Source organism: Eptesicus fuscus, chromosome 9 (genome assembly GCF_027574615.1).
Source record: "Eptesicus fuscus isolate TK198812 chromosome 9, DD_ASM_mEF_20220401, whole genome shotgun sequence".
NCBI lineage: Eukaryota > Metazoa > Chordata > Mammalia > Chiroptera > Vespertilionidae > Eptesicus > Eptesicus fuscus.
Window position 1 is genome coordinate 34550269 of NC_072481.1, and position 23298 is coordinate 34573566.

A 23298-nucleotide genomic window follows, 5' to 3' on the forward strand; every position below is an offset into this window, starting at 1 on the left:
TATTTATATTTTATGCATCTTAAAAGTGTCTTGTTTACTTATAATAAATTCACACATGAGTAAAACAAGGAGATTGCCATTTTTTTCTTTTAAAAATGTAATATGGTAAAACACATTTAAATCTTTTTCTTTCTTTTAAGGATGAACGTGAAGCAAGAGAAAATGTGAAGAGAGAACAAGATGAGGCCTATCGCCTTTCACTTGAGGCTGACAGAGCAAAGGTAGGTTTGGTCAAGGGACTTCTGGGATAAAGAACTCAAACCTAAATATTTTTTTCATTACTTAAGTGCCAGCCCTTTTATCACTTTGATCCAAAAAAAATGTTGGGTTTGCAATGGAGAAAGCTAGATTCAATTAACAGAAAGAACATAATTTTACCCCTGGGTCCTTAAAGTATGGTATGGTTAATTTTGACAAGATAAAGTTTGTTGAGAATCATAAAAGTGAAAACAAAATGGGCATATTATCTGTTTTATTTTATTTTTAGTGAGTCTAGGGTACAACCTAACAATTTTTTTAAAAGCTTTCAGGTGATTCTAATATGCAGTCAGGGCCGAGAACCACTGATTTATTTAATGCTTTTTGAGCACCTGCTTCTGTACTGGGCATCGAAGGAGGGTAAAATGAATGAGCCACAGTTCCCGCCCTCAAAAATGTGATAAAGAGTAGATTAAGTCAAGAGCACAGATAGCTGTAACACTTAGGCAAGGATTCTAAATGTCATAAGGGAAGCACTAAGTTCTGTGAGAATTCAGTGAACAGGAGTTCAAGAGAAAGGTTTTCGGTGTTTTTTTGTTTTGTTTTGTTTTTTTAGCTTTTCTGAAAAGCCAAGAAGTGAGAATGGACTGGGGAGGGATCCATAGAAAAGGCTGTATATGTGAACTGTATGAAGAGGGTTGGGAGAGAAAAAGTAATATTTGCTAACAGCAAAGGGTGCGTGGTAGAGGCTGACATGAATAAAGCCTGATAAAATACCTTTACCCAAAGGTAAAGGAAACATAGCCAAAAAGACTAGAAAGGAAGACGAGACAACAGTTTCAATGAATGTGACACTACTCAGAGCTACCTAGGTATTTGAATAGGAGCCCAACATGAACAGAGAGCTATGTTTTGTTGATGCTTTCATTTTTATTCTTATTCCAGAGAGAAATACTTCTATTACCACAGTGCACCTCTGGGTCATGCTGGGACTTAGCTCTATTTTTTTCTTCTTTTTCTTTCTTATTTCCTTTTTTGTTTTTTAAAGTGTTTATTGATGCTGGCTCCCTTTCTCTTTTATCAACAGAGGGAAGCTCATGAGAGAGAGATGGCAGAACAGTCTCGTTTGGAGCAGATTCGAAAAGAACAAGAAGAGGAACGTGAGGTATGGCACAATTTGAAAATGTTATTCAAAAGCTAGGTTTGTGTCCTCTGCATTTGATACTGAGGCTGTTAATAGTTCTTAGAACTTCTTTCCACATTTCCCAGACTCGTTTTAGTATGGAAGATCTTATCCTTTCCTAATCTATTGTATAGAACTCTTCGAAAACTTGATCTTAGACTAGATTCATAGGTTTCTATTCCTTTCCCTTCTTCTTGCCTGACAAATACTCCCATTCTTCCTGGACATTGTCTCACCCAAAAAAATACAGAGATTCTATTGTCAGCCTTTTCTTTTTTTAGCTTTTTTAAAAATCTTTATTGTTGAGAGTATTACAGATGTCCTTTTTTTATTCCCCCTTTGCTCCCCTCCACCCAGTTCCCACCCTGCCCCAGACCTTCACCGCTCTATTGTTGTATGTGTCCATAGATAATGCATATATGCATGTAAGATCTTTTGGTTAATCCCTTCCCGCCCACCCCCCCTTCCCTCTGAGATATTTTATTCATCAATTTACTTTGTTCATTAGATTTCGTGTTTGTTTATTTTCATTTTTAGATTCACTTGTTGATAGATATGTATTTATTGCCATTTTATTGTTCATATTTTTTTCTTCTTCTCCTCCTCCTCCTCCCCCTCCCCCTCTCCCTCCTCCTCCTCCTCCACCTCCTTCACCTCCTTCTCCTCCTCCTCCTTCTCTTCCTCCTTCTCTCTTCAACATTTCATCTAATACCGGTTTGGTGATGATTGAACTCCTTTAGCTTTTTCTTGTCTGTGAAGCTCTTTATCTGACCTTCAATTCTAAATGATAGCTTTGCTGGGTAGAGTAATCTGTAGATCCTTGCTATTCATCACTTGGAGTATTTCTTACCACTCTCTTCTGGCCTGCAAAGTTTCTGTTGAGAAATCAGCTGACAGTTGTATGGGTGCTCCCTTGTAGGTAACTAACTGCTTTTCTCTTGCTGATTTTAAGATTCTCTCTTTGTCTTTAACCTTTGTATTTTAACTAGAGGCCTGGTGCATGAAATTCTTGCATGGGGGGGGTCCCCTCAGCCTGGCCTGCAAAATGACGACACCAGCGTCCTGCGCCCCAGCCTCTGGCCAGAGGCCCTCTCTCCACACGGCCAGGACGTGGTACTCTGGGCTTGTCGCCGGGGGTGACTGTGAGCCCAGCATCCCGCGCCCTGGTCTCTGGCCAGAGGCCCATCCCTCCGCGCAGCCAGGGAGCAGGACGCTGTGCTCGCGGTTGCTGGGGCAACACCACCAGCGCACGCACCACCTCCCTCCCCCCCACAATGGGTGCCTCCATCTTTGTTGCGGAGTGATGGTTAATTTGCATATTACTCTTTTATTAGATAGGATTATGTGTCTTGATGTGGGCCTTTTTGGGTAGGTCTTGTTTGGGACTCTATTTAGTTGTAATTTTGTGGGAAGCAGCGAGTACAAGAGTTTACCTATGCCACCATCTTGGTTCTCTCTCTATTTTCAGCCTTTTCACCAGGCTTCACTTTACCCACCAAAAGACAGTGAGTTACTTCTGCAACCTCTTGTACTGGGCTCCTAAATATGGGAAATCCATTTAGCTTGACTGATTTTTTTTTTACCCCTATGTCCATGTCTTCTCCATAACAATATAGATAATTTTTCATTCACTCACTTTTCAATTCTTTTAATACTTAGTATGTGCCCCAAATCTCTTAGGAGATAGGGAGACAGACATGGGTCCTCCCATCCAGGAGTTCATAGTCTTGCAGAAATAGAATTACAATACCACATGTAACGTTATTACAGAGGTCTGCCTTAGTGCAGTGAAAACAAAGAGAAGGGGTGTTAAATGACTTCCTATGGCAGCTTCACAGAAAATAACTTTTTTGTAGACGTGAGATTAATAGCAAGATTCACTTATGAAAAGAGGAAGCCATCTAACAAGTGATGGGAAGCCTGGAGAGCCCTAACTGGAACTGAGGAAAACTCCACTAGTCATCATTCTCAGTCAGAGAATGTCACCTCCTACTTACTCAACTAATGTTATTTGAACAAGAACTTTGCTGAGCACTGAAGGATAAACAAAGGAAAATAAAACATTTTCTGCCTGCCAGAAGAGATTACATCTTGTAGAGAAGATGCAAAATGTCTACAAGTAATAGGAAGTCAAGGAAAAATGTGCAAAATAATATGAAAAGTAAAAGCGAAATACTTAAGGAGTTTAAGGGCAAAGTAAAAAATCAGTTACAGCTTTGAGAATCAGACAACATATCAGAAGAAGTGATATTTGAGCCCAATGTTCAAATATGTATAATATTTTACTGTTTGGAAATCAAAGTTTACTCGAGTTTAAACACTTATTGAGTGCCTATCATATATGTACAGGACACTATGCCTGACAAACCCCAGTCTCGCTACGCTGAGGGCTCTCAGTTATAGAGGGTAGAAAATACTTTGCTGAGTATCATCTGTATCTCAAGTGTTCTGCTAGCTGCTTTATATTGCTTACTCATTGACCATTAAAACAAGCTACAAGGCTAGGGATTTCTCTACAAGTGAGAAAAACGAGCTCATTGAGAAGTCACACATAGCCGGCACACAATAAGTGCCTAGCATCAAACCTCAAATCATTGTTCCCTACTTTAAATCAGAACTTAATGTGATATTTCCTGGTTTCTCCTCCTGTTCTCCCTTAATCCACCTGTCTGCTTGCTTTCTGTTTTGACATTTCCATGCACAATATAACAACAGATGCTACATTATTACCTGAACCCAACCAATTATATTTCAGAAGAATAAACAACAGTAGCTCATTACCCCATTCATTCTACAGACAATGTCTGCTCCTCAATGTACCTAGTCTCCAAGGCTTTTCCCCAGAATGAAAACTGGCCTCAGACATCCCACACCATGGATTCAGTGTGGGAAACAATGAAGAGATATTAGATAAAAGTCAGCAATCTTGAGATCTAAATACCCAAGTTTTACTGGCAAGAAAGAACAAAAAACTATATCAGTAGCTCAGTTTGAAATCTACTGGCTAAAAGCAAAGGCCTCATATAAGTAAACATTGTTGAAAAACAGTGATATAAAGGACACTGCCCTAGCCAGTTTGGCTCAGTGGTTGAGCATTGGCCCATGGACTGAAAGGTCACGGGTTCAATTCCAGTCAAGAGTACATACCTCGGTTGTAGCCTCATTCCCCAGCCCTGGTCTGGGCGCATGCAGGAGGCAACCAGTCAGTGTGTCTCTCTTACATCAATGTGTCCCTCTGTCTCCACACCCCCTTCCACTTGCTCTCTCAAAAAAAAAAAAAAAAGAAAGAGAGAGAGAAAAGAAAGAAATCAATGGGAAAAATAGCCTTGGGTGAGGATTAACAAAAACAAAAAAGATACCTATACTCGAATAGCAGCCTTCGTAAACATCATTGTTCAACTTCAATTTGGTTTGCTCAACAAGTATAATTTTTATCTGCATTTTATGTCTGTAAGAAAACAAGGAAACATGCTATAAGTTGAAAATATGAACCGATCTTGGACTTCAGTTAATGGTTGCTTGGGGTTGCACTAGTTAAAAAGTCCTACTCTCTCAGTTTTTATATGGAGAAGCTGATACTCAGAAATGAAGATATAAGAAATATAATCTAGCCCTGGCCGGTGTAGCTCAGTTAGTTGGGCATCATTCCGTGCACCAGGAGGTTGCCAGTTCAATTCCTAGTCAGAGTGCATACCCGGGTTCTGGAACAGGCAGGAGGCAGCTGATCGATGTATGGATCTCACATCGATGTTTCTCTCTCTTTCCCTCTCCCTTTTGCCCCACCTCTCTCTAAAACTCAATAAAAAATCTTAAAAAAAAAAAAAGACCATATAACTAGAATTTAATTTTTATATACATAGCATCATATATTCACTAGGTTATTAATATATGACAGCATTACTAGAGTAGTTTAATACTTGAAACTATTCAGCTGAAACTCATTGCTGACTCAGGACACCAATCCTATATAATAAAACCCTAATATGCAAATTAACCAAATAGTGGAACGGCTATGACTGGCACTGACCACCAGGGGGTCAATTGCCTCCCATTTGCACACTGACTGGGAATGGAACCTGCAACCTAGGTATGTGCCCTGAGCAGAATTGAACTTGCAATCTTTTGGTGTATGGGACGATGCTCTACTAACTATCCACCTGGCCAGGGCCCATTCCATTTTAATGTTAATATATCTAATATTCTACAAACTTTTAAGTCATTTCTACATAGGAAATGTATATATTTCAAATGTGAATAGTTGTGTGTAGGTGTGTTTTGTAAATGCTTTTAAAAGCCTTAATTTTTATCCTAGAAAGGAAGCAACTGGGTTATATAATCCCTCTTTCCTCAATCTCAAATACCGTAACCCTTCAGTAAAAAGAAAAAAAATTAAAAAATTAAATTACCTTTTTTTTCTATGGAATTATTTATCACTTTAGTAATTTGTGTCATCCTGGCCGATGTTGTTCAGTGGTTGGAGTGTCATCACACATACTCAAGGCTCACGAGTTTGATTCCCGGTCAAGGGCACATACCTGGGTTGTAGGTTCTCTCCAGCCAGGTCAGGGTGCATACAGGAGGCAATATGTCTCTCTCACATTGATGTTTCTTTCTCTCTCCCTCTCTCTCCCTCTCTCTCTCTCTTCCTTTCCCTCACTCCTTCTCTTCCACTCCCTCTTAAAATTAATGGAAAAAATATCCTTGGATGAGGATTAATAAAAAATAATAAAACAAGTTGGAATTTATTTTAATTAATTGCCCCTTAGGCTAATACAGTGAGTTTTAATCAGTGTGCTGCAAGAATTCTTAAAACATGCAGTACCTGACTATTTAGTCTGGGGCACTGACCACTTTTCCCTTAGATTGTCAAATAGAAAAATGACAACAGCCAACACAACAGTAGCCATCCAGTGTGAATGCCCTGGCTTGAACCATAAATATATTGGTCATATGAGTTACATCTTATTGATCACATCTCATAATAATGTTGCATCTGATTGCTTAATTCTTAGTGCCAGAAATCCTTATATATAATAATAGGCACCTGATTTTTCTTTGAAAATCACTTTGGCCCTAGCAGATTTGGCTCAGTGGATAGAGCACCGACCTGCAGACTGAAGGGTTCCAGGTTCAATTCCAGTCAAGGGCACATGCCTGAGTTGCAGGCTCGATCCTCAGTAGGGGGTGTGCAGGAGACAGCTGATCAATGATTCTCTCTCATCGTTGATGTTTCTATCTCGCTCTCCCTCTCCCTTTTCTCTGAAATCAATAAAAATATATTTTTTGAAAAATCACTTTGGAGCAAAAAGTTAGGTAATTACTTTTTTTTTGTAAACCAGTCAAAATTATACCTTTTTTTTTTGTCAGATCAGTAAAAAATATACTTTTTGTTGTGCCACAGAATTTTAGTAGTTGATGTGTGCCATGAGATGAAAAAGTTTGAAAATCCCTGGGCTAATATTAAGAAAATGAAAAACACATGAGTCTGTTGTTCAAGCGTTAGGCTTGGTTAATAAATGGGAAATAACTTTTTGATGAGTTTCTAGAAAGCAGCAGCTTTTTTTTTTAATCTCTCCCCCACTCCCCACAGTCTCACCCATTACATAGTTTAACACCTGGTTCTTGCTCTCCTTAGGCCATTCGGCTCTCCTTAGAGCAGGCCCTGCCTCCAGAGCCAAAAGAAGATGCTGAGCCCGTGAGCAAACTGCGGATCCGTACCCCCAGTGGAGAGTTCCTCGAGAGGCGTTTTCTGGCCAGCAACAAGCTCCAGATTGTCTTTGATTTTGTAACTTCCAAAGGATTTCCATGGAATGAGTTCAAGTTACTGAGTACCTTTCCTAGGAGAGACGTAAGTTCCTATGCCTTTCTTGGGAAGTGTGTCCAGATGGGAGATGTCCCATCGTTAGGGCTGGATAAAGTAGTCCAAGCAAAGTCCAATGGTACAGCTTTTGGGGAAGGTATGGCCTCTCAGGGTAGCAGACATATGCCCAATAGCCTATGCTAGAATTTAGGTACTAGGTGTGGGGTTTTTTCCTAGCTATTTCCCCTGTTCCAGCATTCATATAGGCTTTCCCAAGATCTCATCTCTCTAAACCTCAGAATAGATCTGAAAATTGTGTGCTTAACAGCCTAACAGAGTTAGATCAGGGTCAATGATTATAGGTTTAATAAGAATGAGTCATGTTAAAACAAGAGTATTTTGTGATTTGATAGTTCTTATTAGCCTGGGAAGTCAAGGAGGGTAACGTATATTCACTGTGTATCTGCATTTCAGCAAAATTCTTAATAGTCTCTGATAGTATTCTGAGGCAAAGTAGAGAGATAAATCTACAGTTAGGTGGATTCATTGCTGAATAAACAGTGGTGACCACAAAGTGTTTACTAAGAGACTGCCCTCTCCCTGGAGGGAACCAAGAAGTTTTATATTTAACCCTTTATCACTCACCGTGCTTACTAGCAACTTAAATGAAGACTGTCAGATTTTTGGATTATGGAAAAGAAGATTCAAAAAAACCTTGAAATACTAAAACAATAGACAAAAATGAACCTGGAGAAATATTACAGAAATGTAGAGAGATTTATGCATTAAATTTAGAAAATCAATTGCTTAAGTTTGGAATGGAAATATCATGCTTTAGCAGAGATTATGGTTGACTTAAGCTGACTATATATATATGGCTAAGTGTCCATCCATCCTACCAGTAGCTATGACACACACTGACCACCAGGGGGCAGGCGCTCAACACAGGAGCTGCCATGGCACGCACTGGCCATTTAAAAATAAATGGCACCACAGACCTGGCACTGACAAACCAACACTCGGCTTCCCCTAAGTGGGACACGGGCCCCACCACAACCCCAAAGCCACACCCCACCCCACCAAATCGCAGCCAATGCTGCCAAGACCCCATGGCACAAAATTCGGCCCACAGCCCAGCCCAGCCCGGAAACAGTCGCTGTGGGTGCCAGGTAATGACGTCACATAGCTATGCCTGGCTTCCTCTCCCTAGCTACTAGCCTCCTTAGAGTTTCTTCAGCCCAGGAACCAACTTGCTTTATAGCCAGGTGCAAACATTTTACAGTTTAACCAAATGTCTGTGAAGCATTTTCCCGTGCCTTGTCTCATTTGATCCTCACAGAAGTCCTGGAGTATGTAGATAGGAGACTCAGTAGAATCCTATTTTCATTAGCAAGATGCGAATAGTGATATTAAAATATTTCTTCTAATTAATTTCCCTTCAATGTGCACAAATCCATGCACTGGGACACTAGTACATCAATAATGTGTTTTGGCTGCCAACAAAAAGCTAGCTATAATTTTGGAGATGTAATCTTATAATTCCAACAAAAAGGTCACTTGATGGTCCTATTCAGCTCTATACTAAGATAAACTACCTCTGAAAGAGTCCTTCTGTGCTGAAGCATGAAAAAACAGGAGCATATCTAGAGCAGGGCTGATAGGAAGGTAAGGGAATAGAAATTATATCGTTTGAGGAACATTTCCTCTAGGGAAGGAAAAGGCATGGGAGATGTGGTTGTGGTCTTCAGTCATTGAAGGCCTGCCATGAAAAAAGGGATTTGACTTCGAGGCTCCAAGGACAGAAGTGGGACCAAATCAGTTAAAAGTTACAGGAGGCAAGAAAGTGCTCTATAAGAAAGTATTTTCTAACGGAGGAATATCTTGTTTTGTAAGGTAGTGATTTTTCTGCCATTGGATATAACTCAACACTAGTGAATGATCCCTTTTCAGCAATAATGAATATATATTGGAGCAGGATTCATTCTTGGTGTTCCTACTTTTTATGGACTAGCTTACCTTTAAGCTGCATAGTAAATCTTGATATTCTTTGATTCTATTATCATCAAGTAATATGAGGTTTAGTAACCTGGACTTTATCTAACACACAAAAACAAAGAATTTGATTAACATTCATCTTAGTCCCTCACGTTGGCTGTCAGATTTGCAGGATAGAGACAGAAGCCAGTGGTTGTTTAGCTCCACCATTCATTCTCAAATGCCCTAGGTAGAATGAGGATCCTGCCACTTGTGTCTAAATCACGGAGACTAGATGGACCCCTGGTCTGGCCTCTCTCTCACTAGCTCTACCTATTGCTCCAAACTCTTCCTCCTTATTCATATATTGTACATGCATAAACATTCCCAAGGGAACACGTGTGCACATGCTGTGTGAACCACATGTCCAAATACCTTAAATTCTGTCAGTGTAGTTAAACTGTAAATGTGTGAAGCTTGGAAAAGAACCACTGTTAAGGGGTTCAAAATTAAGTTTTACATCTCACCTTGGAGAACTTAAAAAACTTAGGAGCTAAATTAGTTCTTCCCAACCCTTGTTTTCTTTTGTTTTTAATTGAGGTACAATTGACATATAACTTTATATTAGTTACAGATGTACAGCATAATGATTCGATATTTGTGTACATTGCAAAATGATCACCACAACAAGTCTAGTTAACATCCATCACCATACAGTTACTAAACTTTTTTTTCTCGTGATAAGAACTTTAAGATCCCAGCCCTTAGTTATTTTCACTCCTCTTCTGGGTCTCATCTGTAAAATGGAAGTGCTAGAAAAGATGGAGTCCAAGAACCTTCTGACTCCTAAAGTTAAACTTTCTTTCAAATTAATTTTTAAAACTGACTATTGAGGGTAGGGTAAGGGAAGCAGTCTCTTAAAAGGATCTGTGTTTATTATGATCAGTGTTAATGACATCTTCCCACAGGGTAAAAATGTGGACTGTGGGAAGTAGGGGAACTGTGAAGTGAAATGTAGAGGATTCTTGGGCCTGCTACCTGCTTGCCTTGAACTCTACAGACCAAGAATGAGGTCTCTTTAGGGCAGACTGTTAAGTGTCAATAGAGGATCAGTCACATAGTCTTAGAGAAACTTTACTCTTGATTTAGATCTCAATCATGCATGCATTGTTTTACACTGTTTTTAACAGTCTCATCTCCCATTATTCCTTTCCCACCTGACCCCATTTCTACCTCCATCCCAAAGGCAACCTCCATCCTCATCCCAAGGGCAGTTTAGATTAAGTTTGCCCCAGTTGCCCGGAGAAAAAGTCTAAGCAAAGTTTTCTTCTTATAGGAGAAATCAAGAGCTTCCCAGTATACAGCACGGGTCCATTTTATGGTTTTTGGTCAACCTGAAATTACCCGCTACCCAGGGGGGTTTTTTTTAAATCCCACTCTGATCATTCCCTTTCTTACTTAAAAAATTTGGTAGCTCCCTACTGCCCTAGATAAGTATAGACACCTTAGAATGTTTTCAAAAATTCTTCACAATCTGGTTCATACCAACCTCTCCCACCTTAAACCCTTCCTCTCATTACTTACTTCCCTTACCAGGAGATAAGAGATTGCTCACTATTCACTAAAGACACTAGAGACTCTCATGCTTCTGTTCTTTCTTTCTTGGATACCCACCCTTCCCACTTTTGCTGGCCTGTTGGAACTCATTTTTTTAATGTGCAGCTGAAATGTCATCCTCTCTGGGAAGCCCTCCCTTTCTCCCAAGCTCCTCACTATGTACCCGTTGCTGTTTATACATTCTCTCTCGTAGTACTTGTCCTATTTTTCTGTAATTATTTAGAGAGACTGTCCATATCATCTTCATATCTATCCCCCCTGGTCCTACATGGTGCCTCACCCATAAACATTCAGTTACTGTTGTTGAATGTTAATGACTTCAGGTCTGATCCTAAATCTCTGATTCCAGGGTGAACTAGAGAGGTTGTTTCGAAGACGAAGAGATGCCCTAGGCCCACCCAGATTCCAGACCCAGACCTAAACCCATAAAGCCCACCCAGGACTCATTAGACCTCCTAGAGCCAGGGGTGGGGTGAGAGTTAATGGCCCTTCATCCTTCTCTGAATGCTTTTTCAAGTCAAATGACTAGTGTTTTTGCAAGGCTATTCTGTAACAGCCATCTGTGTCTGCAAGGATTAGGATCTAATTTGTAAAAGTCATCTTAAATTACCACCAAACTAAAGACTGTTAAAAAGCACATCTTAAGACCTCACCTCTTTAATAACAAATAACATAAGACTTAGCTCTAGGAGTCTTATTGTGTCCTCAGCCTTTTCTCCATAAAGCAGAGCCTGGCTTCTCACCAAAGGACTTGCTAAATGCTCTTCTGCGCCTCCACCCCCAACCAGAACAACACTTCGTGCTAAGATTTCCCAGCTGTCCAACTACTTACTAAACTGAGCACTGGGAACAACCAACATAGCCTATGGCAGACACAGGCCTTCCCTAGAAAAACTGATTGTCAGGATGCTAGGAACATTGAGCTGTTTGTTTGTTTTTGTTATTTTCTCCATTTTGCTAATAACAGTTACCAAGAGAAGTGTAGCATTCACTTCTAGAGTTTGGTCATTCAGCTCTACCTTTTGGATATGTTAGAGCCATGTGAACATCAGTGGCCTATATGCCTTCCTCAGGCATTTATAAGGGAGTTGGTAGTGAAACAGCTGAGTCCTAAACACTGAGGAATGGCACTGACCCCACTACTCACCATGCCTAGGAGCCAGAGTAAGAGGCCCCTGCTGGCCCCCCAATTGCCCTCTAGACCAGGGGTCCTCAAACTTTTTAAACAGGGGGCCAGTTCACTGTCCCTCAGACCGTTGGAGGGCCGGACTATAGTTTTAAAAAAACTGTGAACAAATTCCTATGCACACTGCACATATCTTATTTTGAAGTAAAAAAACAAGACGGCAAAAACGCCCGCATGTGGCCCGCGGGCTGTAGTTTGAGGACGCCTGCTCTAGACCTACAGTGGTCCGGGGCCATTCAGTGTGGGGTTGTCAGTATCCCCCAACCAACTCCTTCTTTCCCACCCCTCCCCTTCTTCTTTCCAATCCTGTTTTATACTCTTCTTCATTCCACTCTTTCCTCCTCATTTTTCTATCCCACGATTCTTTCCCTCCCTGCCTTCTCTGTTTATTTTTCTTTCTTCTATTCGTATCTGTCACTCAGAGATGCCCCACCTACGTGGAAAGTGAGGTCTTCGTGTATAAAATGAAGATACATGGGAAAGGAGGATGGTGATGGCAAATTGCTTTGGGACTGTGGCCTGTGCACCTTGTGATCCATGTAATTACACAGCCCCTGTTCTTGTCTCAAAAACATTTCTTCCTCCAGATCTACTAGTATAGCTATGAACCCAAGTAGAAAAACATACACTCAGAAATGTGGTACCAGACATTGTAGGTGTATTCTAAAACAAAAAACTGAATGTACTGGTATTTATTTTTTCCCAAGCTTTCTAAGGAAACTATAACACATAAGTGTTTTCTTTCTCCCTCTCAGGAGAGTAAATATAAATAAGCTTCTAGCAGGATTTTCACAGAGTAGACCCTCAGTAAGGATTGTTTAAATGAAGTGGGGGAAAGCCTTACAAACTTATGGTATACATCTGCCTTTATTACGCTAAGCACTAACCTCAACATGGGGAACACGGTGCTGACAATGGTGACATGGTTCTTACCCTTGTAGAACTTATCTGAAGCTACCGCGGATGACATTTTACTTCACTGATAATACAAGGATATTTTACTTACCACCATAGAATATATAAGTAGTTTAATTTACATTTCATTCATGTATTTGTTCTTTCATATATAGCAAGGTATTTGCTGAGTAACCACTCTGCCAGCCTCCATACCAGACACTAATGATAAAGAAATAAAAGAAATTGTTACTGACCTTGAAGAGTTCACATTCTGGTTAAAACACACATCTAAAATAAACGCATTACAAATTGTACTCAGAAGCCTGCAGTGATAAGGGAAGACATTATAAAGGAAATGAAGCCTTGCCCAGAGAGATGGTGATTAGGTGGAAACACAAACGCATAGTTAAAAGTTTGCTCTGGCCAGTGTGACTCGGTTGGTTGAGCAGTGTCCCAAGCACCGAAAGGTTGCCAGTTAGGTTTGGTGATTCCCTAGCAAAATTTACAGTATTCGACATATAGCAATACTCACAGCTATGATTTTATTACAGCAAAAGGATACAACACAAAATTAGCACAGAGAAAAGGCACATGAGGTAAAGACCAGGGGAAACCAGGCACAAGCTTCCAAGAGTCCTTTCCCAGTGGAATCACACAGGATGAGCTTAATTCCCCCAGCAATGATTTGAGACAATACGTGAAATATTGCCAAGCAAGGAAACTTATTAGGGACTCGGTACCCAAGATTTTTATTGGAAGCTGATCTTGTAGGTACCCTTTGCCTGGCACATACCAAAATTCCAGAATCCCAGAAGGAAAGCAGATGTTAAGCATAAACTATAAGTAAATACTTTAAAAAAAAAAAAAAAAGGACATGAAATGTAAATGAAAATCAGTTTAGGCTTAGTGAGCCACTCTTATCAGTTCTGGGAATGGTAGGACCCCTTCCCCACCCCAAACCCAAGTTCACAAATGCCAGCCAAGGACCAACAAGCAAGCCTTTCAAAAGAATAGCTGTTAGGCATACATGTTGACACATACAGTTTTATTTTTTAAGATATGCACATCTCAGATTCACTTCTGGGATTTACTACTGGATATGTAAGTGGAACTCCGTAAACTGGGAAACTTCTAAGCATTTGATTTTGCCTCTCACCTTGGCTCGTAACAGAACTTAGTCCTGTAATGAAAGGTTAATGTAGCTTCAGAAAAATATTAATAAGCACCCATTAACCCTGTATTCTCAAAGGAGACTTTCAAGAGATCCTGAGGGAAACACAATCCCTGGATATGGCCATCTCTTAGTTTCTAGAGTGCCAACATCTTCTATGTAAATTTGCCCCAAATCTGCTTTGGTCTGCTCAGATTTCCTGCAGTTGTCCTTGAGACTACAGCCAGTTTTCCTCACAGAGGGAGAATACTTTCTTAGCCTGGCTACTCAAAATAAAGGGGAAGTTGTTGGTATTTATTTTTCCTTGCTTGTCTTAAGCAAATATAAATCAATACTATAAGAATGATTTATTTAACACTACCTACTCGTTTCGATCACATTTCATAGGCATTGTAGCCTGAAACAATAGCATACATAGGCTGTGGAATACAATGGACCTGGCTTTGAATTCTGGATCAGCTCTTCATAGAGTGATCTTAGAGAAATTACTTAATCTCTCGGTATACTGAAAGTAACAATAACTACTTCAAAGGCTTGTGAACATTAAATGAAAGAATGAATGTAAAATGTTTAATACATACAGCATTTAGCACAGTAAGAATTTAATAATTGTAACTGGTATGATGGTAATGGTGATTATTTCTCTCCCCATCCCCACTTCCTCCTTCCTATCCTGTTTTGTTTTGTTTTAAGAGGACAAAGAAGTCAAATATTAACTGTTTAGAAGCTACCAGCTTTCAAGTAAGAATATCAAACAGTGTGCTTTACATGCCTGAAAACAAAAAGGTTCAGAGTGGTTTTCAACTAGAAATATTTAAAGTTTTTTAGCAACTTGGAAGTCAGTAAAGCTTCACAGAAGAAACAGAGTTTGAACTATTTTTTTAAAGGAATACTGAAAAACTACTCGGCAATAAAAAGGAATGAACTCAACACATGAAACAACTTGAGATCTCAAGGGCATTAAGCTGAGTGAGAAAGGCAATCTCAAAAGTTTACTCACTGTATGATTACATTTACATAACATTCTTTAATTGACATAATTATAAAGATGGTGCAGGTATAAGGAGTGGGTGTGACTCTACATTTTAGGGTTTTATTCTGTGTTTTGGTTGTGGTGGTGGTTACACAAATCTGCACCATGCAAAGAAATATTCACAGACATATACTCAACTGAATACACATAAAAACTGATGAAATGTGAATTAAGGCGTATAATCTAGTTAACAGTATCATACCAGTGTCATTTTCCTGGTTTGATATTATACTACTAGAGGCCCGGTGCACAGATTCATGCACCTATGGAGCCCCTCGGCCTGGCTTGTGGGGATTGGGCCATAACCCGGCTCTCCGACATCCCCCAAGGGGTCCCGGATTGCGAGAGGGTGGTTCTCAGATGCACCCCCATAATCAGGCTCCCTCTCTCTGGTTCTGGGTGTGTCACCCGAGAACTGTAGCTGCCAAGTCACCACAGCTCAGCAGCTCCTACGTTGAGCATCTTCCCCCTGGTGGTCAGGGCGTATCATAGCTACCCATCGTAGCCTCTGCCGTCTGGTGGTCATAGCGCATCATAGCTGTTGGCCGGTCACTTAGGCTTTTATATATAGAGGTAGTCATATTTAAAGGAATGGCCATTTATCAAGCAGAAGTATAAATAAAACCATAGGAATATAAGCCAGTGTATGTCTGGGGAATTGCACACAGTTTGCTATGCTAGAATTTAGGATGTGAAGCCAGGCATGGAGGGAAATGAGATAGGAATTGAAAAAATAACTGAAGGACTTTCTATACATTAATACAGTAATTTTCAACCTTTTTCATTGCATGGCACACATAAACTAATTACTAAAATTCTGCAGTACACACAAAAATATTTTTTTGCTGATCTGACAAAAAATAGGTGTAATTTTGATTCATTCACACTGGATGGCTATTGTTGTGGTGGTTATCATTTTTTTATTTTTCAATCTAAAGGAAAAGAAATTCTTTTACAGCACACCAATTGAAAAAATCATTGCATTAATCCAGCAAATATTATTTGAGCACCTGTTGTGCTTAAGACATTGGGGATATAGTAGTGAATAGGCTAGACAAGGTTCTTGCCCTCACAAAACCAATTCTGGTGGAAATTTAAACTAGTTAAGGTAGGTATTAACCCTTGTAGTAAGAGAAATTTATACTTAGAACTGCCAAATAACTAATGCAAATTGACATAGCTAATAAGTTGCAGAGCAGTGGCTCCACCTAAGTCTTTTGATTCCACATTTCTGCCTTTTCCCTACTACCTCAAACTTATTGATTATTTTCATTAGGAAGGATTAGAGTAGGGAGACCCTAGAAGGGAGACCAAATAGGACTATTGCAGTAGACAAGACAGTAGATTGTGAACATCTAAACTAAGATGGCAATGATGAGCTTAAAAAGAAGGCAGCCGAATCAAGAGGAAGAATCCATGGGATTTGGTGATTTTTAGCTAATCAGGAACAAGGAGTTGTTAGGAGTGACTTAGAGGTCCCAACCTGAATGACTAGAGAAATCATAGTTCATGTGCAGAAATTAAGGAAGACAGATGAGATAGATTGGCTTGAGGATTTGTTGAGACTGAGATGCCAGGAGGAAGTCTAGGTGGTGCTTTCTAACAGAGGATAAGGAGATTTAAACTGTGAGAGTGGCCAACACCAGAAAATGCCCCTGGAAGTGACTGGGGCAGATTTGAAGGAGATAAGTAATGAAGCGACAGTATAGGCTAGTGGTTGAATGAGTGGGTTCGGGAGTCTAGACTGAATCTCAACTCTGCCATCTCCTAGCTCTTGCTACAGAGGTATTGAGAGAAAGGTGGTATTATGTAAGAAAACCCATTATTGTATGCTCCTGACCAGATCAAAGGAATACATAAAGGAGTTTTAAAGTGTATTTGAGGTGATTAGAGCCATTTCATGGAAGCTGCATGGAATTCAGAGTCTTAATAAAATTGTCCTCTGCCCCTTTCTACCTGATTTACAAAGAACTTGGTGTGGTAGAGATTGATGACAATGAATACAGCCATTTATTTTTGTGCCTATTATATGCATAATCAAGTATATTAGTTCTCTGAAAATAGATATTATCCCCACTTTACAGATGAGGACACAGAAGCTTAGGAGAGCTTACATTTCTCAAGGTTGCACAATAAATATCAATACCAGTATTTGATTCCCAAAACATAGGTGCTTTCCCCATACCATGCTGAATATAAGATGTGACCGATTATGTATAGGTTTGTTGATGTGTTAAGTCTTTATAAACTTACTTATTTTGCCTCAGAACTTAATTTTATAAGGTGTTTATAAAACACTATACCATTCAGAATGCTATATCAGAAATCAAATAAACTTTTGAAGGCTGCATGTACAATCCCATCTGCCTCCATTCAGCCATAAATAAAAAATCATTAGTTCTGTGCTCAGTATGCCAGGTGTTTCTGCAGACAAGCTTTGCTCACTTAAACTTAAGTGTGTATAATAACCCCACTGTAAACACAGACAATTGTATATGTGCAGATTAACCTTTTCTCCACACTCCTTGTAATTTTCAAAGCCAGTGCTGGAGTTCCAGAGTGCATTAGCACATGCAACAGCGTGCCGCAGCCCCAGCCCCAGCCCACTTCACCCACACCGCACCTGCTCTTCCCCACAACCAGGACCTCAAGGCCTTAGGTTTAATGTCTACTCTTGAATTCCAAACGTGAAGATTCTTTTGACATTTCCAAATTTACTTCACTTTCCTTCCTCTAGTTGGCTATATGTGAGAGCCTTGTATGAACAGGCCTTCCTCATGCATGGATATTAGACTGTGAGAACTAGAAAAGACCCCTGTTTCATAGATTTAAAAACCCAAGATGCAGAGAAGGAAAGTAACCTGATCAAGGAAAATCAAAAGACGCCAGAACTAGAAATGGCCCAAATTTACAATAGTCACAAAATGAAGGTAAGATATACATTTTGTAAACAAACGAAAAGAATTGTAACATCAAATCTCAAGTTATTGGGGATCATATCTAATTCACCTGAATACAGAGCCTGCCACATAGTAAGCAACTAATATTGGTTTATTGTTTATGAAAGTGTAAGTCAGTAAAATAGTTAGATGTAGGAAAGACTTGTACATATTAGAATGAGACACAAAGGAAAAGAGGAACATAGAGACCGTAGGACTGAGTTAGGTGTTTCCCTTCCTCATGCTCTCTATTGTAGCCCTTTACTACTCTGAATTGCAGTGGGTCGATTTCCTGTCTGCATCCAGCCCTGGAATCTACACTCCTTGAGGGCAGAGATAGTGCCTGTTCACTGTTGTATCTGAATGTCTGACACAGTTTCTGATATCATAGTAAATATTAAGGAAATACTTGTTTAGTAAATAAATGAGAGGAAAAAAATATTCCTACCTATTCATGCATTCACTGTTTTTGTTTTTGTATTTTCATCTCACCAGGCAGAAGCTCATGGTATCCTCATGACTTGAGGATAGGCAAGAGAGGGACCACATTATATAGTAACATTCACCCTCACTTATTCCTGGTTTTCTCCCTTCCTCGCCCATTTTTCCCCCCTCTCCCAGTCCCATAGTCATGAGAAGAAAACTACAAAGTCCAGAGCGGGTGGGGGCCATGGAGTCTGGAATCTGAGCTCTAGAAGTCTCCTGGCTGGCTAAAATTTTCAAGTGATTTTTAACAACCAGTTAGTTGTCAGTCTCATGTTGATGTCTCCAGTGGACATTCTCAGAGGGATGTGTCATGGTGGGAAAGGGACTAAGGTGAGAGCCAGGCACCCTGGGGAAGAATTTTTATTCTTCCAGCCATTTGTTGTGTGATTTCATGCAGGGTACATATTTTCCTCTTCTGAAATATGAAGAGATTAAAGTGAGTGCTTTCTAAATCCTCCCTCAGCTCCGATACTATGTGATTCTATGATTAAATGACCTGAATAGAGAAAATCCTTGCCCTACTGACAACTCTCTTCTGAACACTGGAACAAAACCATTGGCTTCCTGGTCCTTCTGGCTTTATTTAATATCGTCTTCTCCTACTCCTTTTATATGAAAATGTCTCTGCCCCAGGCAGTTTATGGAGACTTAAGCTTTATTTACTGTAGCTGGAGGCTCCTATAAGCCAGGGCTTTGACAATATTTCACATTTATTTATCTGAGCCAGAGCTTAGGATCAGGTGGCAGCTAAGTCACTTAAGGTTATTCAAATGCATTGAAAATGTTGCTTAATAATTCAGAACCAGTTTTCTCTGTTTAGAGTATTAAGATTTTTTAAAGCCTTCTAATTAGCCAATTCCAACAGCAGTTTAGGGAAAAATCTGTCCCTTCTAAAAGGGCTACTGATGCAAACTTATTGTCATTCCCTATGTCTGTGCAGCAGGACTGACTAAGGCAAGGGCCAGAGAGAATCCAGAGCTTGGGGACCTGCTGGGTGACCTGTTAATAGTGACAGGTTCGGCCTGTTTTAGGGGTGAGGCTAGGGAAAGAGGCCTAAGGATACAGCTCCTCTTCACTCCCTTCCTTTGACTTGGTGAAGGGTTTAGCAAGGAGTGGGGAGCCTCCACTCAGTCACTCAGTAGGTCGTCTTCCAGCAAACATCTATTGAATTCACGCTTTTTCCAGCAGTGGACTGGTCTCTGGGAATAGATAGCCAGTGAGACCTCATTATATGCCCTCAGAATTCAACCTGAGAGACAGACTCATAGACAAGTTGCACAATAACCCGAGAGGCATAACAGACGGCTAACTCTGTGTGAAACTGTAGCTGACCTTTGAGTTAGATCCTCCAGAAATGGGTTGCCTTGCCTGGTGAAAGTACAGGAGTGCTAGTGAAGCAGAGGACATTGCCAGTGCCTACATTTCAGTTAAACACTGACCTTAAATCTGCCAGCAGACCTTGGCAGCCACCTTATCGGAGAATCCTAAGGTGAAACAGAGGCATTAGTGCAGCAAATGTGAATTGACCACATTCAGGGCAGTGAAATAGGCACGTGAGGGAGAGGCCACAATGAATGTACATAGCGTCCGTGTTCCAGGAGCCCATGGCCCAGTGAATGGGAGAAGATACCACTTACGGTTACTTCTCTTACTCAAGGAACAGGAGAAAGAGTTTAATTTAGGCTCTGTCACTTCAGCTTGGTTTTGTGGATGAAGTAGTATCTGAGCCTTGAGGATATATAAATTTTCAACAGAGGATGAAGGACAGTCCAGTAGGGGAAACAACAAAAGCAAATTTTGGGTGAGAAAAGCATCAGGCATATTTAGGGAATAGCAAATGGCTCTAATTGGCTGGAGCATAAGGTCTGTGAGGGGATAGTATTTAGAGAAAGAATGTAGGGACCCTTTATGACCAAAAAGAAAAAGAAAAAAGAATGTAGGGACCAAGCCATGACAACCCTTTCAAGAAAGTTAGGCCCAAGTATAACTTATAGGACATGTATTTTTCAATATAAAATAGAATAAACACTAATCTTGCCACTTAACTCCTAAAATGTTAATAAAGACTTGCTCTATATTTTTTAATGTTCAATAATGACCAAAACATTCTCTGGTCTGATTTATTCAATAAGCATTAATAGAGAGTACATAATGCACTGGGTTCTTTACTAGAAGCTGGAAATATAGAAGCAGGAAACACAGTTTTTGTCTTTAAGTTGCTCGAAAGTGACTTGTCCAAGATCACACGGGTAGTCCAAAGAAGAATGATAAGTTTAGGGCCAGGTTTGCAGTCTCCCAGAGCATGTGTGTTCCCTTCTCTCCTCCTCTACTCTGAGCCCTGACCCTGTGTGGACACAGGGACCAAACTGATAGAAAATGAACACGCAGAATGTCTGGCCAGATAAAATACGTATCTCCAGCCACCTCAAGTACCACTTCCTTAACAACTTCTCTCCTAAATACTTTTGTTTCTCATGGTGCTTTTCCTTAAGTCCAAGGGAGAGTTTGGAAGTTTCTGGTATGAGTTTGGTATTGTATAGGTGCCTGCTGGACAAGCCTTCAAAGAAAACACCTGCTCTGTTCATGATTCTTGCCTTCCACTTTCATAAGCTTTTGGGCAGATGAAATGTAATATGAAAATAGCTCAGAGAGAGCCTTGGTAACACTTAAGATATTGAACATGCTGCATCTGGTAACTAGAAAATTTAATGATCTCCTGCTGTTTTGGTAATTGGATAAGTAAATACATCAGAATAAATCACACCGTCAAGTCTTTTGTGTGCCGTTAGGGACTCAACTCTTTTAACTCCTGTTCAAAGCTCCAGCTCCTGAGTGGTGTTTGCGTGCAGAGCTATGCATGCACCAGCTCGGTGGCCCTGCTTGGATATTAAAATGCATTCAAAATGCTCACTTCCTCCCTAGCCACTCTGCCTGAAGAGCACCACGAGCATGCCGCTCCAGATCTCTCTGAAGCCTGGGAGTTTACATTTAATAAGACATTCAAGCCCTTCATTATCTATCTCCAAACTGTCTTTTCAGCCTTATCGTCCATTATGGGTGTGCTATGAGCCTTGCCAGAAACACACCCATTCACAAATTGGGAAAACGAGGCCAAAGCAAAAGGGGCCTATCCCCTAAGGAACCATTTAAGAATTTTAAGTAGGAGAGAGACAGGATCAGATATTTTGTTCAACTCTCAAGTGTCCGTGTGGAAGGGACCCAGAGAGAAATGGTCTATTAGAGCCTATTAGTTGTTGGGTAATGTCTTCCGCAGCTTACAGATGAGAAATTTGGGTCTTTTGGAGGTTAAATGTCCTGCTCAGGAGCATACATGCAGAACTGGGATTCAGAATCCACCAGCGCTCTTTCTTTCTTTTTTTCTTTTTTCCAGTGTTCTTTCTTACTGCCTCCTAGTCAGGACGTAACCCTTGCCTAGTGATGAAGCTCTGGGCAGACAATTCCCAGGGTTTCTCAGATATTCAAGCTGAGGTAGCAGTTCCGAACCTAACCAACTAACAGGTTTCTCTCCAAACATAGTGGCTAGTGTGTGGCCCGATCTTTTATCAGAGGCATCCTAGGAACCTTTTAAACAGAACCTGGCAGCCTTCCATGATATCTGCCTCTGAAGTGAGGCGTGTCCCTAGATCAGTGCTTCCCTGCCTTTTTCAAATCACTGCACACATTGAAAATGTTTGTGTGCCTCACTGGGGTGCCTGTACTAGGTTGCTCAGGGTAAGAACCACCCCAGCCATGATGTTCTGGCTGCCCTGAGGGGTGGAGGGCCAGCATGTTGCCACACTGAGTAATCCTCATTCACAAAGTTGCCTACCATATACCCTATTTATTGGGCTTTCAGGGACAGTGAGCTCCAAAGCAGAACTTCGCTTTATTTACTTGAAATGGTTTCTTCCAGAGCCCAGGAGGGACTAATCTTGGGAACTGGCTTCCCAGGATGAGGAGACATGCCTGTTTTCATTCTTTTTATGTTCACTCTACAGCAGGTGTGTCAAACTCAAAGGTTAACATGGGCCAAATAAGCAAGGTTTAAGTTTATGTGGGCCACAAAAAAACAAAAGCTTCAATTTTCATAGAAATGTAGATTTATTTCGATAGAGACATGCTGAATACAAAGGGCTGAAATAAATGAGTAATCATTAACATAAAATAATAGAACATTCTTGAACATTAACTTACCAGACACTGAATAACTGCACAAATTAATGAGCATAACACAAATAAATCTATTTTTTCTTATTCTCCGAAAGCGAAATATTTCCTGTTTCACACACCAAACAAGTCAGTATAACACTAATGACATGGCAATCGGCTGCTAAAATACTCACTGCTAGTATTAGTGGAGAGAAATGGTGCACCTGTGCGTAAGGCACGTAAGGGAAATGAATGTAACATAATTATAGTAATCAGTCATTAGTGAGCATTGTAGTTAGTTATTAATAATTATGTATAACGATATAGTAAAACTTAAGTTACAAAATTTTTATTAAAACATTTCTTACATACCGTTATATTGGCTGGGCTGCAAAAATATTCCTTGTGGGCCGGCCTCGAGTTTGAATGCTTGCTCTATAAACTTGGATCTCTTCTTGTTTCTAGACTAAAGAGGCTTTTCCCTTCCCACCCCCACCCTACCCTCTTGTTAGAAGCCCCTCTATTCCCTCTGGACCTTTAACCCATTAACATTGCTGTTTAATAGTAGAGTGGCCAGGGTCCCCATCAGGGATACCAGTGCAAGAAGAAGGTCACGTTTTTTATTTGGTGTTTAGGGTCTCCCTAACAGTGTGCCAAATGTGAGG

At 40.3% G+C, this 23298-nt stretch overlaps 1 protein-coding gene across 3 annotated transcripts in view; it reads left to right on the top strand.

The window, feature by feature from the left end:
* FAF1 (Fas associated factor 1) overlaps nucleotides 1-23298 on the top strand; it is a 356005-nt gene that overhangs the window by 322809 nt on the left and 9898 nt on the right. For 2 of the 3 annotated variants that reach the window (XM_008139328.3, XM_054720583.1), the window contains exons 16-18: nucleotides 141-221; nucleotides 1286-1363; nucleotides 7017-7229. In XM_008139328.3, the coding sequence (XP_008137550.1) occupies nucleotides 141-221; nucleotides 1286-1363; nucleotides 7017-7229 (372 nt within the window). The remainder of the gene's footprint in view (nucleotides 1-140; nucleotides 222-1285; nucleotides 1364-7016; nucleotides 7230-23298) is intronic. The other variant, XM_054720584.1, reaches the window with a different exon arrangement.